General features: G+C 39.3%; 1 protein-coding gene across 2 annotated transcripts in view; it reads left to right on the top strand.

The window, feature by feature from the left end:
* The first annotated feature begins 969 nt into the window (after positions 1 to 969).
* Positions 970 to 18,053, top strand: part of eml5 (EMAP like 5) — a 48,313-nt gene continuing 31,229 nt past the window's right edge. For both annotated transcript variants that reach the window (XM_088355265.1, XM_088355264.1), the window contains exons 1-4: positions 970 to 1,427; positions 11,435 to 11,594; positions 12,174 to 12,272; positions 12,584 to 12,652. In XM_088355265.1, the coding sequence (XP_088211391.1) occupies positions 1,231 to 1,427; positions 11,435 to 11,594; positions 12,174 to 12,272; positions 12,584 to 12,652 (525 nt within the window). In that variant the 5' untranslated portion in view covers positions 970 to 1,230. The remainder of the gene's footprint in view (positions 1,428 to 11,434; positions 11,595 to 12,173; positions 12,273 to 12,583; positions 12,653 to 18,053) is intronic.

The raw sequence follows: 18,053 nt of genomic DNA, 5'->3' as shown, positions 1-18,053 counted from the left end.
GGTTATACATATATATATAAATATATATAAATAAATATATATATATATATATATATATATATATATATATATATATATATATATATATATATATATATATATATATATACATATATATATATATATATATATATATATAGCATACATAACTTAGCGGGCACGGCGGCGCAGCACGGCGATGCAGCATGGCGATGCAGCATGGCGATGCAGCATGGCGGCGCAGCGGCTAGCGCGTGTGCGGCACTGTTCTGAGGTCATGAGATCGAACCTTCCTGTGTGGAGTTTGCATGTTCTCCCCGTGCTTGCGTGAGTTTCCTCCGGGAACTCCGGTTAACTCCCACATTCCAAAAAAAACATGCATGCCAGGTTAAATGGCTGGTCCAAATTGTCCCTAGCGGGTGAATGGTTGTCTGTCTCTGTGTGCCCAGCAACTGTCTGGCAACCAGTTCAGGGTGTCCCCTGCCCACTGCCCGAAGATAGCTGGGATAAGCTCCAGCATCCCTGCGACCCCTACTGAGGATAAGCGGTGCATATAATGGATGGATGGATGGACTTGACTTAGCCTGCAAGTAAAACAAATTAAAACAATTTAAAAATGAGCAAGAGGATAACAACACATTAGATAGATAGATAGATAGATAGATAGATAGATAGATACTTTGTTCATCCCCGAAGGGAAATTCACATTTCCAGCAGCATCCCTGAGCTGAGAACAATCGAGATTAAAGATATTTAATAAATATGTGCATTGAATTAGTGGTTGTTAAATTTGCTTAATAAATTGTGAAGCGTAGTATAAAAAATAAGTAATAGTTAGAGGCTTATTTGTCTTTTTTTGTTGTTTCTTCCCCTCAGAACCATCGAGAGACTCTGATTGGACAAAAAAACACGCCCGTTATCCAAGTGGGCGGGGCTTGTGGAATAACAGCGCAGCTCCATCTTTGTTGGGGGGATTTGACAGGAGCTTTGACCTGAGTGGAAGCAGAGGACCTCGAAACGGAATAACGCAAAAATGAGCCCACTTCCACTCTCAGCAACTCGGCTTCCTAAATTGTAGCCACTAGGGCTAACAGACTATTAGTTCACCCAGAAAATAAAAATGCCACCTATTTACGCTCGCTCCGGACTGGTGTAAGCGCCGGGAAACTGATGGAGCTGGACTTAAAAGCCTCGGTAAACGGCACTGTTTAAGATAGTGACGGAAAGCGAGAGAGACGCCGAAGTGAGGACATGGCTGACAGGACTGCTCCCAACTGCCACCTGAGACTCGAATGGGTTTACGGATATCGGGGCCACCAATGCCGCAACAACCTCTACTACACCGCCGCCAAGGAGATTGTCTACTTCGTGGCGGGCGTGGGAGTGGTCTACAACACCCGAGAGCACAAGCAGAAATTCTACCTGGGCCACAGCGATGACATCATCAGGTAACGTGCATCTGATTCTAAAGAGTTGCTTTTATAGGCACCAAGAAGCGGGCGTCACCTTGTGCAACGTGATGCGTCCGACTCTCTTTTTTTTGGAGTGGTGCACTTTGCTCAAGGACACTTCAGCACAGCGTCAGTCAACACCCTTCTCGATTATTCCATCCGGTTAAGTTGGATCCTTAATATTCAACAAAACGTGTATCATTATATTTGAATTGATTTTAATAGGGATGGGCGAGGACTGATAGTAGTTATCAATGCCAAAACCAGTCTTTGTTTATGGCAGAGGTCTTCAACCTTTTTGAAGCAAAGAGCTTCTTTAGCTGACTACTGAAATAACAACTTATGTTATAACTATGTTGTTACTATGTTATTACCAAGTTAATTATTGGAACTAGAATCAGTCAACCACGCACAAAAAAATCACGTTACTAGAAAATCACAATGGCCCAGCACTTGTGAGCTATATCCAGAACTGGTCCGCTGTCCTCAGGGGGCTACCTGATGCCCAGGGCCACCACATTGGTGACACCTGGTTAACAGTATTAATACATATTGTAGACCAGGGGTCAACAACATTTTTGAAACTGACAGCTATTTTTTACTGATCAGTTTTGTGTGCATTTTTTTGCATGAATGAAATGTGTTAAATGAAACAAGTGCAAAAAGGCCCAAAAATATGAAATGGCAAAAAATGGAAAGGCTTCTCTTTGAAATAGCAGGGACAATGTCAATAATATTTTATTTTTAACATCAATCGACAGATGTGCAGTCTTAGAAAACAACAAAGCAAATACACTGTACGGTGTCGGACATTATATTTGAGAGTCCAATATACTTCACGATTGACAGTGCTCTTTAGATTATTTATATGCATATCTCGATCAAGAATGAACTTTCCCAAGCAAGGCAAGTCAAGTCACATTTATTTGTATAGCCCTTAATCACAAAATGTCTCGGTGACCGCAAAAGTCACAATTACACCATCCCCTGATCTGACACAGACATGACGGCAAGGAAAAACTCAAAAACCTCAGCATGAGGAAAATAGGAAACCTTGAGAAGGGGCAATAGAAGTGGTAATCTCCCCTTTAGGTTCACCAGCCTGCAATACATATTGCATTGGGAAACAATACACAAAACATAGTCCACATCAATAAAAACATAGATAACATGTACAATTGTATAAGAGGTCCATGACAGCAATGATGCAGATTACAATCTCAACCAGCCTGCTGATGCAGATGATGGCATGCTACACGTACAGGTGCTTTTCCGCTGAATAATCCCGATTCGTTCTTCTCCCTCATTTTGCAACCAAGTAGCCATAAGGGACGGGAAAACAAAAAGTATGAGGCCGGCTTCAGTCAAAAACAATAGAATAGAAGTACGTCTTAAGTCTAGATTTAAAAACTTCCACTGAAGTTGAAGATCTTACCTCATGAGGCAGAGCCTTCTGCAACAAATAGTAGATGTAACTGTCTGGAGTTTGCATGTTCTCCCCGTGGTTGCGTGGTTTTCCTCCGGGCACTCCGGTTAACTCCCACATTCCAAAAACATGCATGTCAGGTTAATTGGTCCCAATTGCCCCTAGTTGTGAATGAGCGAGTGAGTTATCTGGTAACCAGTTTAGGGTGTCCCCTGCCCACTGCCCAAGGATAGCTGGGATGGGCTCCAGCACCTCCGCAACCCTACTGAGGATAAGTGGTGCAGATAATGGATGGATTGAGTTTCAACAATATATATTCACACTTGTGTTACATATTTGCTGATGGAAGATAATTTATTTCTGTGTTAAATCTAAAGCAAACTTTTTACTTATTTCAGTAGTCATAGGAAAATGTGTTGCTCAAAACAGTTTTGGCCGAACAATCAATTAAATTATCCAACAAAATTATCATACTTTAATGTTTTCTGCCATAATATACTGAATTATTGGTCCTATTCAAATAAATGCCTTTAAAGTCAAACATTTTTAGTCTAGTCTTTGATAGATTAAGAAAATAATCGTCAGGTAATTAAAATAATGGTTTGTATCACCCTAGTATTTTGCTTGCAGGTACCTCACAGTTCTGAGGTTGAGGGTTTGAATTTGTCTTTACACTTTTGCTTAGTCTCTCCATCCTTTGAACTTTCTCCATCTTCTACTGCAAATAAAAACAACACTTTGGGTATAATGGGCTTGCTATTATTCTGGGGTATCATTCTAAAGTCTACTGGTATAGATCCAAGATCACTCATATCTTGTAGGATTGGGTTGATAGTACATATCTATACAGAGCCACTTTTTGGGTTTCATAGATACATGGGGTACAAAGAAAGTGACAATAGGGAAACTTTCCTTGGCGGTGCTGCAGCAGATGTAAGATGGTATACAGTATCATTGTCGTGCATCAAATAGAGAGGTCTTTAAATTGAATAGAACATTTTTGTTATCAGACTTTCACAAATTTTGCAACAGAAAATCAATTATGTGTTATTTAGCATTTTTGTTTGGGCAAATGGATCTCATCTCATCTCATTAGCCGTACCGCTTATCCTCGTTAGGGTCGCGGGGGGTCTGGAGCCCATCCCAGCCATCTCCGGGCAGTGGGCAGGGGACACCCTGAACTGGTTGCCAGCCAATCACAGGGCACACAGGGACAGACAACTCATTCGCTCATTCACACCTAGGGACAATTTGGACCGGCCAATTCACCTGAAATGCATGTTTTTGGAACGTGGGAGGAAACCGGAGTGCCCGGAGGAAACCCACGCAAGCACGGGGAGAACATACAAACTCCGCACAGGAAGTCTGGAGCTGGATTTGAACCCACGACAGGTTCCCATGACATGAACTGTGCCGCACAAGCGCTAACCACTGCGCCGCCGTGCTCCTGGGCAAATGGATATTGTAGATTAAAACTTGACTGTTAAATAAGTATGTGTAGGCAATCAAATACATTATTAAAAAGCCATTATATGCATTAAAATTGTTTAAAAGTGTCAGTCCAGTCCTATAGTCCAATGTAAAAAGAGATGAATAAAGTAAAATAATTGCAAAACGAATCAATTAAGGTGACGTCCTCAAAAAATTGATTGGCCGTCCCTCAAAATAATAACAGCCTTTTCAGATTCTAATGAAATCTTTAGAGAAGCAATAAAAAACACCCACAAGCACTTATCACCCACAATTGTCATACATAATTAATAGAAATACATTTTCAATCATTGGCGCATTATTTTTTCATGCAACGCTGAAATGTATATCTTTAAAATGGGCCCCCGTGATGGGTGTTGTCATTAAACATTGAGACATCGTTTTTTCTCGATCTAATAAAGACAAAGCTGCAACTTCCATGTGATGGCGCCGCAGCGTTCCCAGCATGCCGTGCAACAATAACGTATCCAACGCTCGTGTTGACGTGTTAACGTGTTGGCCTGGAGATAACTGCCTTTTATATACTGTACTCTTCTCGTTTCTCAGCTGGGATCCTGCTCCATTATTCATTGGACTAGGGTGATACCAAACGCGTGCTGCTTTGTTGGCCGTGCAACTCTCATGGGTGTTGTCTGCTTGAAACATGTGGATTTGCACTCCAGGGAGCCTAGAGGCAAATACGCTGGATAGGGAATATAAAGTTGAACCATTGTTTGACAATGTGTTTTTTTTTTTTATTACTTAAAACATTTCTTTTTTTGCTTGCTTTGGTTATTTTATGAAAGCATTATGTTTATATTTTGGGAGTGGTGTGTTATTATTTTTATTTTATTTAATTCCCTCTTAAATGGACTTTAGGCAATTATACTTTTTCACTCCTCAATTTCAATACGTACTTAAAGGTGCTGTACTGAATTCAGAACCTTTTTACTCGCTGATGCCATCTTCTGGCTTGTGTGATCTTTGCAGCCTCTGGCAAGCTCCTTATGTTGCGCATGCAATTAGTATGTGCATTTCATAGACATGCTTGACTAAAATTCTTTTTTTATTTTTCTTGGGGTTTGGATTGGCGTTTGGACTGTAATTCAAAAAGGCCTCTTCTTACTTTTACCATTTTTATGCTACACTCACCAAACAGCGGTGACAAGCATAAAATCATCCCCACCCCACCCCCTTGAATTCATTGGGAGTTATTCTACTTTCAACTTTTTAAGGACACCGAGAGGACATAAAAATATATTTTTTGTATTATTATTTTGAGTGGTAGTGTTACTAATATTTGAGGGTGGTGTGTCAAACTTTCAAAAACATTTTACCATTTGAATGGGCATTTGGCACTTTCTCTTATCCCTCATTTCAATAAAGTGATTATTTTTACATTTTTGTTTTTTAACCATAAACAAAAACATAATAATAACCAGAATAGTTGTGCACATGGTTTATTTAATTCGTTATTAAACTGGTCTCTTAATTACACCTTATACTTCTATAACTGCAATATTATTAATCTAAAGTAAAAATAAAAGTTGGTGGATGCACCAGCTAAGTTTCTGATAAGGTAATAAATACACTGCTACGTGTCTTCTTTTTTTTGCTTTTAATATGCAGCTCTGCTAGTTTTTGTGATGACCCCCTAGATACATTTGTCTCTAGATCAATGAGTTTCAACTCCTGCTTTTACATATAATGCAATTGATCTTTTCACCTGGATTAAAAGGTGAGGAATGAGGCAGATGTTATAGCTGAGTTTTTCCTGGCTTGTTCAAACGTAGCTGCTGCACAGTTGCCCCATGAGTTGATGGATGAAGGGGGAAATTCATCAATCAGTGACTCAGGGTACAATCACTTTCAGTTATTTCCTCCACATAGTTTTACCCTTTAGTCCCTGCTGCATTCTTTTGGATCACGCTGTCTGCAGTTTTATTTTTATTTTTAACAGTTTTATTGATATTTAGCAACATTACTTCACATTCTCTTCATGTTTTGGGTCACTCTAGTCAGTTTTGTAATATTGGACAGAATAAACTATTTTCTTTTGGCTCATTAAGTTTAACTCTCCATTTTTTCCTCTCCATATAATTTTGAAAGTACCCTATGTTTCATCTGTCTTATAATATTTTTATTTGGTTGTGTGATTTAAGTTTCTCGTGAAGACTATTTCTACTAATTATTCATTGTAAATCTTACTAGGGTTGTAGACATGCATCTTCCTTTTAACAAATACACGGTATAAAAGAAAAGTAATAAAACTTTCCCTTTACCCCCTCAAACGCTTGACTGTTATATTGGAGTAGTCCATCTTGTTACCTCTGAATGCCAGAGTTATAGATTTTAGATGCCTGTGGGCCTGGAGGGTCCTTCAAATCCAATCTTCCATATGTTACGCTTGTTTGGCGCACTTCCCGGGAAAAAGATATCACCCCAATTTCCAGGACTAACTGGATACGGAATCTTTGGCTGAGATTAAATCATGCTTTACTTGAACAGAGTAAAGCTCAAACCTGTAATGCTTTTAAATTAAAATAGTTTCTTCCAATCTCCCTCTTCTATTTTTGGTTTTAAGTACATAGTGCGTGGGCAGGTGTCTCGGATGAAGTTTCCAGGGCCTCTGGATTAAAAAAGCTAGTCGTTTTTTAAAAAGAAATTTAAAAAAATCCCTTACACATCCAGAGATATGGTTTAATCCTGACCTCCTACAAAAGCAGAAGGCAAAAGCAGACAAAGCCAAATGCTTCTGGATAATGTATAACACTGTATTTCGCTTTCCATTGTGCTGTCAGTTACATATTGATGGTTTGTCTCAGCGGATCAATAAGTGTGAACACTGTATACATCTTTGTGGATGTTTGTCACGCGGCTGTCAAGCTGTGGCTCTGCTCTCTGCCTGAAATCGTTTTTCAGTGCACATTACTGAACTATAGCTATAATATTCAATGTTTTATTGATGCTCTGTTTGGCAAGTGTCGCATATATAAAGCAGATGTGTTAACAACTGTTTTTAAACAGAGGACCCTTGCGTCAGCCCGAAGGCTAAGTCATTCCTTGCCCTGTTTAGAGAAAGCTTTAGATAAGAGCTTTTGTCATCTCCTGGCTCATCATATTTTTTGCCTCAATCTAGTACGCGAACAAACAGGAGATAGAGACGTTAGCAGTCGTTGTCAGCAGAAGAAAGGAATGGATTTGTATTTAATCAAAACACCGTGTAGCTCTAAGTATTTATCTAATGTCACATTGACTTTTTTAAATTTGAAAAGACCAATTACTACTTTGGAAAGGAAAAGGGCAGTCCTCATGTTATAGAGTAATTGTTACTAAGAGTTTTCTCTTAAGTTGAATCACAACAATTCTAGAATTTGAATAAGATTTGTCTTTATTGTCATTGTTAACAACGTAGCGAACGTAGTCTACAACAGAATTCAACGTCGCACTCCAGAATAAACAAGTATTAAAGAGAAAGATGAGGCTGCTCAGATAAATGGGCAAACACATCAAGAAGTTAGTGCCTAAGTTCTAAGTGCAAGACAACAGTAGTGCAAGGAAAAAGTACTGCAATGACATTTAGCAGCACCATTCATCTTTTCATTATCTGCACCGCTTATCCTCAGTAGGGTCGCGGGGTGCTGGAGCCCATCCCAGCTATCTTCAGGCAGTGGGCAGGGGACACGCTGAACTGGTTGCCAGCCAGTCGCAGGGCACACAGGGACAGACAATTCGCTCACTCATTCACAGCTAGGGACAATTTGTACCGGCCAATTAACCTGACATGCATGTTTTTGGAATGTGGGAAGAAACCGGAATGCCCGGAGGAAACCCACACAAGCACGGGGAGAACATGCAAACTCCACACAGGAAAGATCGATGTCATGACCTCCAACCATACCTCCAAAATAAGTTGAGCAGTTAGATATTAATTCTCATTTTTCTATACATAGACAAAAAATATATTTTTTTACAGTATTGTGTGCTTGTTTAGAGTAGTGATAGCCTTGGGGAAGAAACTGTCTCTGACTGTTACTTTTTGTTATAAGGGACCTGTAGCATCTACCAGAGGGCAGCAGTTCAAAGAGGTTGTAGCAGGGGTAAGAGAAGTCCTTCATAATGTTGTTGGCACCACGGCAGTGTTACATGCCAGAAACGTTCTCCAGACTGGGCAGAGAGAATCGAATTATTTTCTGGGCTGCGTTGATGACTCTCAGTAAGGTTTTTCTGTCTACTGCTGTGCCTCCAGCATAACACAACATGATGCTCTATGCCAGAATTCTCCCTACTTTGGCTCAAAAATTAATTACTTAAAATATAAATTTGTAAAAACAAAATGAAATAAAACTGAAAAAAATGAATACTGCCTGCCAGGAAATCATGTACGCCCTAATGAGCTGCCTTAGCAAGTCTGAGCTACGGCTTTGCTGCCTTGTCCCTTACTCATCTCCCTCTCAGTCGCCTACCTGGAATTGGCTTCACTTGCCACCAAAACTACTATTATCATCACAAAATACAATAAAGGTTTCATGTAAAACAATTCACTTGAAACATTGCAACATTTTAGTTAAGTGTGCACCTCTGTTTGGAGTTTCCTGCGTCTCAAGTGTTCCAATTATTTGTCTCCATGTCTGAATATTATTTTTAGCAGCGCCGCTCCGATTATGTAATTTGTGAAAAAAGTGAGCTGAGAAAATATGTCAGGTGAGTGAGCCGTTTAATAGAGACGCAAGGAAGAAATTTGTGATAGATGTTGCTTATATTTATTGTATACGTTGTTAAAATAAAGGGGGAATTAACAGCAGAAACTGAGATGAGATTTTTCTTGACTGACTCGGTTGATGCTGCTTTCTCCAGACATCTGTCAGGTATGTTCCTAAATTCTTTGGACTTACCAACATTCTGGAGGGCACTTGGCTAAACAGCCATTCAGAATACAGTACAATCAAAAAAGTGTTCTACCAGCGTGGAATATATAGGCCATGAGGAAGAGGATGAATTGCCCAGTGAATCTGGAACGTGACCGGCGGCTGTTTAAAGGATGGGTGGGGGGCTAGGAGGTGGTGAGACAGCTTTATGCCGTGTGCTGTTGCTCAGCTGTAGACCAGGAGTGCTTCAAATTGGTGAAGGGGTGGAAGATTACATAAGAGCGTTAAAAACAAATGCATGGTTACACGAGGAAACCCCCTGGATAGAATTGGTCGATGAATGTAGAACTGAAAATTATCGCAGAAAGCAAGACTAGCTTGGTTCTATTCCTTCCTAAATTTGCTTTTTACAACCTGGAAACAATTCATCAACTTTCTATTCAGCGTAGAAAGAACCTACAGAATTACCCAGTTAATTTCCAGCAAAAATGCAGATCTTACTTCTGGATTGGTCGCAACTCAATCAGAGTATACCCAGAAAAAGCACCATTAACAGGTGAAGTCAGTCAGCCAAGGCTATTCCTTGGTTCTTTTTCTTATATTTATAAACTAAACAAGCTTTTATTGCTCAATGAGCTAATTTTAAGAAAGAAACAATATCATATTTAATCTATAGCCGAAATTAATTTACATTTTTTTAAAGTAAAAATAAAGAAAAAGGGTGTTAAATTACCCCCAAAAAAGAAAAAAGGATGTTTTATATGGCTCCACAGCGGCTGGGTGGTTAGCGCACAGCCCCACGTCTCAGAGGTTCAGGGCTCAGGTCCAGCTACCATAGTCTCCCCGTGTGGAGTTTGCATGTTCTTCCCTTGCCTGCGTGGGTTTTCTCCGGGCACCCCGGTTTCATCCCACATCCCGAAAACATGCATGTCAGGTTAATTGTCTGGTTCAAATTGTACCTAGGTGTGAATGAGTGAGTGAGTTGTCTGTCTCTCTGTGCCCTGCGACTTGCCTGGCAACCAGTTCAGGGTGTCCCTGCCCACTGCCTGAAGACAGCTGGGATGGGCTCCAGCACCCCGCGACTCTACTGAGGATAAGGGGTGCAGAAAATAGATGAATGGTGTTTTATACCTCTATTTTCCCCCTTTTATATATTTTTCTTATTTACTTTTTACTGACAAATATTTATACAAATATTTAACTCTTTGGTAGTGACCAATACTGTCTCCCAGTATAAAACATGTTCTTTAAATGGAGGAATGCTCTATTTGTGTTCCTATTTTTGTAAAATCCATATATAATATAGAAGAAGGGTCTTTACCACAGTGCCCACAAGCACAACGTATCCCCCTCAGACCATCTAAGTCGCCTATAGACTGGTTCTGAAAACATAAAATGGATCATTGTGATTTTCTAGGAAGTTTGATTTTGGCATGGTGTTTTGTGCTTGACTGAACCTAATTTAACATCTAATAATTCCAACCTGGTAAATATATTGTAATAACATAGTAAAAATGTGGTAACAACGTGTTATTTTAGGAATGTTTATCAAACGGCTAACCCTTTACGCTAATCAGTAACATAATAGTAGCTCCAAGCTTTAAAAGGTTGCCGACCCCCGATGTAGAATATGAAATAAAAACGATTTGAAAAGTGAGAAGAATAATCCTGTGTTCAAAAAAAGTACCAATCAAAATGTGCTTTAACACATGCCTTCAGTTCCTGATTGCACAGACATAAGAACAGCGGCCGATAGCTGGTTTGAGGAGGAAGTACCAATACGCTGAATCCTGGCCTTATACCGATACTTCACACCGGTAATATACATTTTAGGATTCAGAAATTATATCCAACCTGATAGTATCGGTACTAACATTATAACTAAATGCTTAATTTGTAATGGTGGCCTATAATATTTGAACGGTATATTTTAACTAATGAGACTACTTGAGTCACGAGACTCAAACTGACTGCTTTTCAGTCCCATTTAACATCCTGGAGGCAGACTTTAAATTAGGTTGTGTTGATGTGTGTGAGTCTGTGTTAGGTCATCCATGTTTTTTCCTCAAGCTGCCCCTTTCCTCTGCTGTTCAACCCCAACACGGGTTTAATGTGTTCATCTCATCTCACTAGTTTTTGCTGGAAGGTCAATCCATCTTTATGCAAACTCAGCCAAAACAACAAGATTGCAAAAAGGTCTCGGTAAAAGGCTGAATTGTCTTCTCTGTCTCTATTTACAGTTTAGCTCTTCATCCGGAGCGTGTGTTGGTGGCTACGGGGCAGGTGGGCAAGGAGCCTTACATCTGTGTGTGGGACTCCTACACTGTGCAAACTGTGTCCATCCTCAAAGATCCGCACACTCACGGGGTTGCCTGCCTAGCGTTTGACCTGGAAGGACAGGTACAGTTGAGAACCCCCTTTTGTTTTAACGAGTCGCTAGGTGACAGAACCCCCCAATTCCAACCCGTAATGCCGAGCGCCAAGCTGGGAGGTAATGGGTACCACTGTTCTAAGTCTTAGGTATGACTTGTTCAAAATGAACTTGTGACCTCCCAGTCTGAGGGCAAGCACTCAACAATAAGGCCACCGCGCTGGTGAGAACCCTCTGTTATATGTCTCAGATTTATCTGTTAAAATAGACTGATTTATTAGTTCAAAGAGGACATACCCTTCTATGCCAAGCAGACAGCAGAGTGGAGCTCAATTCCATAAGAGCGGCTATGTTCACTTCTGCCCGGCTGCTCCTGCCTACTCACTCAGTCGGCTATAGGTGACTCCTCTAGCTGAAACACTCCAATGAGCTCACTGGAAGTGCCAGGGGCTGGACAACTGTTCTGCTCTACTCTGTAGCTGTTATTATTATTACCCTTTTAAATATGGCCTCCTGTGCCACAATAGAAGCATCAGAGCAGCCTTTCTTTCCAATTTGAACATCAGATTTGATATGTTGCTTTTTCTGATGTGTATCTTTGTCCTCAGTGCTTGGTGTCTGTGGGTCTGGACTCTAAAAACACAATATGTGTGTGGGACTGGAGAAGAGGGAAGGTTCTGGCGGCTGCGCCGGGCCACACAGACAGGGTAATTTAGTTTTTTTTCCATCCTTGTCTCAATCTGCAGCTGGTCCATACTTGATTTTGTGCTTTCCATGGCTTACTTTAGACACCACAGACACAATGGATAAGTACCTTATTTCAATGGTACCAATAATAATGATAACAGAGGCAGCTGTTGTTTTCTTATACAACCCACACACTGCAACACAAACCCCTCAGACACCCTCCTTTGATTTATCTGCCACCAATCTCATAACCAATTTCAGTAAATGGTTCTTAGTAAAAGTGTCATGTTGAGAGCACATTTCTGATACATCTATCACTTTCCATTTGCAGATATTTGACATCTCATGGGATTTGTACCAGCCCAACAAGCTTGTAAGCTGTGGCGTCAAACACATCAAGGTACAGAGATGCTCTAATGCCTGTCCTTTTTTGCACTTTCCATATATTATAAAAAACTTCACTTGACAGTTTAAAATTATGGGTTGGCTACATATTTTGCACAGTCAATTTATTCTAGAGAGGTCTGTCATGAGGCTTTAACTTTACAAGCTCATATTATGTTCACTCAAATTTGCAGCAATTACCAATGCCGAGAGGAAGGATTTTTTTTTTGCGTGTTCCATTGAATGGTGATTCTGCTTTCTGAGCTTTCACGGCTCTGTACAGTACAAACAACATCTGCTGGAGCCTCCTTTATTTTGATGGAGCTCTCTCTGGCATCTACTTAACATTCTATGCCAGGAAGTCATGAATTTATCTACGGTGTCACTGCCAAACTTTGTTTTGGGAATTAGAGTCGCATTGCCTTTGGTAGGGATCCATTTGAAATAACAAGCAGCTTGGGACACTGGAGGAAAATAGTAAATAGTAAATCATGTTTCTGTATAAAAACTGCCTGCCAGTCATATCAAGTACGAGCATGCTTAGAAAAGGTTGACTTCCTAATATCTCATTTTCAGACCATCTTGGCCTATCTCATACCTTTCTACCTGTACGGTTTTGCCGTACAAAGTACGTTTACTGTGCATTTTAAGGACGTGTACGACGTACGAGAAAATCTGTACGGAAAAACGCAATTTTGTCAATTATGGGTACCATCCGGTATACACCGACCATCACGAAACGGCAAATCAATCAAGTCAAACGAGTTCGCCGTGGAGGCCTCTATCTCGGTATCGTTTTTTTTTTTGTTGCAAACGAAGCGAGCGGTTTGATGTAGTAAAAGGAAGTCCGTATCTTTTTAGAGAACTAGCTTTTTCGGCTAAACTCAATAAAGAGAGCCAGCTCTCAAACGGCTCACTTGCTTTGATGCATTATATTCCGAATTATTATGTTGTATAAAGAAGTTAAGAAAAAAAGGAAGTAAAACATGAGAAAATGAAGAAAGACAGGTTTGTGGTTATCCCTTTAATCAGTATATTACCAAAAATAATGCAGGAAATGAATTCATAATTTGAATAGGAAAATTTATTATTCTACTTAATTATATTTGCATGTATTTTTTCCTTCTACATTGAACGTCCAAGCTACTTAATTTTTGAACTTTTTTTAATAATAAACATCATTCATGTCGAGCAAATCAGGATCTCACAACAAAATGTTAATTAACAATATATATGATATAACGAAACATGTACAATATAACATGTTAAACTACATAAAAAAACACATTTGAAAAAAAAATATGGTGTAAGATTATTTTGTATTTTGTAAGGAGCCGTGGAGGTTGACAGGTATGCAATCTAGTCGTTAGCAACCTTAGTTATGAGTAGATAGGGGCGATTTATTTCAAACTTTTGGACTACTAACTGTAAATCCAACCTCAATTGAACGGATGAAGTGCAGGTAAATCATATGTGATTCTTTTTAAAAGCCTGTTATTAAAGTCAATATAAACAAAATATGCTTTCGTATTGGAGATTTTAAATGTAGAGGTGACTGATTTAATTTATTACTGTTTTTTTAACCTGATATTGGACTAAAATAAATATCGGATGAGGACAAACCTACATTTGTGTGTATCCAAGAACCCGAAAATATTCCTTTCCCACAGCTCAATTATGGCATACCACACTCCTTCTTAATACAGCTTATAAATATGCAAATTAGCGTGTTAAATGGTAATAGACGGCCTACCACTAAAAATAATCCCTTTGCATGATGCATAATGTGATTATTATTTCATGATTCACTGATGAAAGCACTTCACAAAAAGCTAAGGCTATTCCTTGGTTCTTTCTCTCATAGCATAGTTCTGACAGCTGAGGTAAATTGTCGACCCTGACTGTGGTCAATGTTAAACCAGAAAAAGGTTCGCCACCAACGCTTTTCGCTATTCTGTTTATCAAGGTCCAAAGATCCATTAAACACCTCGGTCGTTGGGGCACCACTCCCTGTGGTGCTTCTTGGGCATGTACAACCTGGCGGTGCCCTACCCTGTCCAGGCTGTTTTTTTCTGAAGTGGTTGGCTCCCTTATATGAAACAGATAGTACTGGTTTCTATGGATACCACTAACAGGATGAGCCTCCTGATCTGACTCAGATCATCATCTGCTCGCTGTTGTTTTTCATTGTAAAGCGTCATTATATACATAAATATTGCAACAAAGAGGTTCCATTAAAAATACATAAACAAATAGATTCATAAGTATCTGAAAAAAATTGATTTGAAATAAAGTCGACTCACTGAGCGACTGTCTAGCAATTCTGGTATCAAACTTTTCAGGGCTATACACAAACACAGATCAATCTTACATTGAATGTGTACATTTCTGGAACGTAGATGACCCAACATTCGGAGCTCACTTTCTGGTACACGTGTGAAGGTAAATGGTAAATGGTCTGCATTTATATAGCGCTTTTGAAGTCAATGAAGACCTCCCAAAGCGCTTTACAATGTGCTTCACACCTACCCGTTCACACACACACTCACGCATCAATAGGGAGTCAGCCATGCAAGGCGCCTACCTGCTACTGTACTAAGATCCTAAATCATTGGGAAAAAACGTTTTCGTTTCTAAATTTTGATTATCACATCATACATTGCATTGCATCACATGTGGCTTTCTTATTTTTGTTATAAAACTATATTTGTGGCAATAACGATACATCCATTGCTTTCGTGACACAATAAAGGCTCTTTGTCTGATAAACGACTTTGTGTTTCGTTTATTTTTGTATTTATATTAAAATTGTTCATGGATTCAAATGAATAACAGCTAGATGGATTACTAAATAAATAAAATGATTACACACAAAGTGAAATAAAAAACTATTTAGAATAAAAAATGAAATGGTTCCTCCAGATATTAAAAAATAAATGATTTAAAATAAGTTCCACAATTTAATACTGTAACACAAAAACATGTCCCATTTGGTCTACTGCTCATGTTAAATATCAAGTCTCTCATCTCAATCTTATCTGTTGTATTTGCCCTGAACTCTTCCTCCTACTGCCCTGGCACAGAAACCTCCGCCGGCTAACCCCCCACCTCTCCAGAGCACCCGCTTGGCGCTTAGTGCACTCCCTCCTCCCTTTACGCTGGTTTCCCGACGGTTGGGCAATCCAGCAATTGTCCCATATAATTCCCCAGCCTTTACCCTGCAGACCATGTGACATCTGCTCCATGGCTCTGCGTTTGCTCAGTGATTATAGCACTCAGAGCAAGAAGGAGATTTGCTGGCAGTAATCCACTCACTCGTTGGTTGAGGGAAACACAACTTATGTGGCTACTAGTATCGCTATGGACAACCTACTCCTTTTTGACCAATAATTAAGGTGTAACAAAGCTTTTCAGTAATCGATTAATTAATTTATAAAGTACTTGCAACGCACATCGCTTTTGTGAAGCAGTTTACATTCCATCACTATGTTTTTAAATGTTTTAAATTATCTTGACTTTTAATGTTGTATTTCAAACTTTATAGGTTTAAAATGTCCTTATAAAAGTTGAAAGTAGAATATTTCCTCTATCAAGTATGTGTTAACAATGCCCATGTAAGTTCTAAGAGCCCTTATGCTTTATCTCCCACTGTCCCTATCTGCTTTTTTGTTACTTTTAGTAAAGCTGTTTGAGGCGGAACACATTAGATAGGAGTAATGGGGATGTGGGGGGAATGTTGGAGAGTGACATCATACTAATCTCTGCAGGATTCTTGTTTTTATTTCTATTCTTAATATATAATAAAACTAGTAAACCGAGAAGAGGCCTGCTTCTAAGACCAAACGCCAACCAATGCCCAAAGAAAGATTAAAAAAAAAAAAAAAAAGAATGCGTCTAAGAAATGCACGTACTGCACATTAAAAAGAGCTTGACAGATTTCGGAATGATGTCACGAGTCAGGAGATGGCGGACGCGAGTAAAAAAGTTCCAAATTCTGTACAGCTCCTTTAAAAGCGGTGTCTGTAACTTCAAAACATTCTATTTGCTGAATTCAAATTCTGGCTGAAATCATCATTGCAGCCTCTGTCAAACTACTTGTATGGTGCGTGCACATAGGTGTCTACCTTAGACACGCTCGAGTATTTATCTTCTTGGGAGTTTGGTTTGGCATTTGGACTGTCATCAAAACTGGCCTTTACTTACTTTCACCATTTTCATCCTGGAATAAAAGAAAACCGCTACCATGCGTGTGAAATCCCCCCCTCCCTTTCTTCCACCTAATGCATATGTTGACTATTTTTTGCACTATGATGACCATTTTTGCACCAAATGCATATTGCACAAACCCTTACGATACCAAACTGTATGTAACATCCTACATGCCGACATTTCTTGTGTAAATTTTTGTAAATTATAACTATAACCTTATCCTCCTTGTTTTATAACCTTATTTTCTCTGTTCCTTTATCTTCTTGGGTTTTTTACCTCACTGTAAATGTGTGAACTTGGAGTGCCATGCCCAATTTCGTTGTCATAATATGTTAACCCATTTTGTAACAATGACAATAAAGGTATATTCTATTCTATTCCAGCATAATGCGCTGCATGGCTGGAACGCCAATGATAAAAGTAAGATGAAAGCAGATAGGCGCAGTAGAAAAACAAAAGAGTCTTTGAACTCAGTTGGGCGTTGTTAACACATACTTGGTAGAGAGAATATTTAATTTTACGTTTTTTAATGGTACTTCAAACTACGCACCCCACCTTTAACATTTGTGGAACTATTTTTTTAATATCAGCTAATAAAACTCGCTTATTTTTCACTTTTTCTTCTATAAGGAGAATCTCACCTCTCTTTGTTTTTGTAGGACTCAGAAGAATAACTGGTCACAATTTGTCCATTAAATATTGTGCATCACTTAAAATGTATAGAAATGGCAATCAATCACTACCAATATTTTGTGGACATCGTTATTTATACCACTTTCAACCACTGAACTATATGTGCTCACTTTCAAGAGAGTGTAAAACGAGCAGCTTATTTCGAGTTTTTTTTTTCTTATGCCGGAAAACAGTCTTGTAAATTAAGCATTTTTGTAGCAATGGCGTGAATTGCCACAGGATTGAGGTTGACTCAATGCAGACAGACAAGAACTGCGAGAAAACCACCTTGCAGCAATGCTCATCCGCTGTTTCTCAGTGCTCTTTGGTGACCCTTGCTAGCGTAGCAGTTAACACTCTGACATGGCTCAGGGTAACTGTAGCGTGACGAAGAATGACTGGGCTGCTGCTGATGAACTACATTGCATTCAAAACGCTTGTCTTTGATTGTTTAGCAGACACTGACGTCATTTAGTTTGTAATATTAAGCTTTGAAAGTTAGATTCAAAATCATGCATGTTCCAAGAGTTGCAATA

This window comes from Urocampus carinirostris, chromosome 15, assembly GCF_059441175.1.
Source record: "Urocampus carinirostris isolate Australia breed hairy pipefish chromosome 15, RoL_Ucar_1.0, whole genome shotgun sequence".
NCBI lineage: Eukaryota > Metazoa > Chordata > Actinopteri > Syngnathiformes > Syngnathidae > Urocampus > Urocampus carinirostris.
The sequence above is the reverse complement of the archived record's forward strand: the minus strand, read 5'-3'. Positions and strand labels throughout refer to the sequence as shown.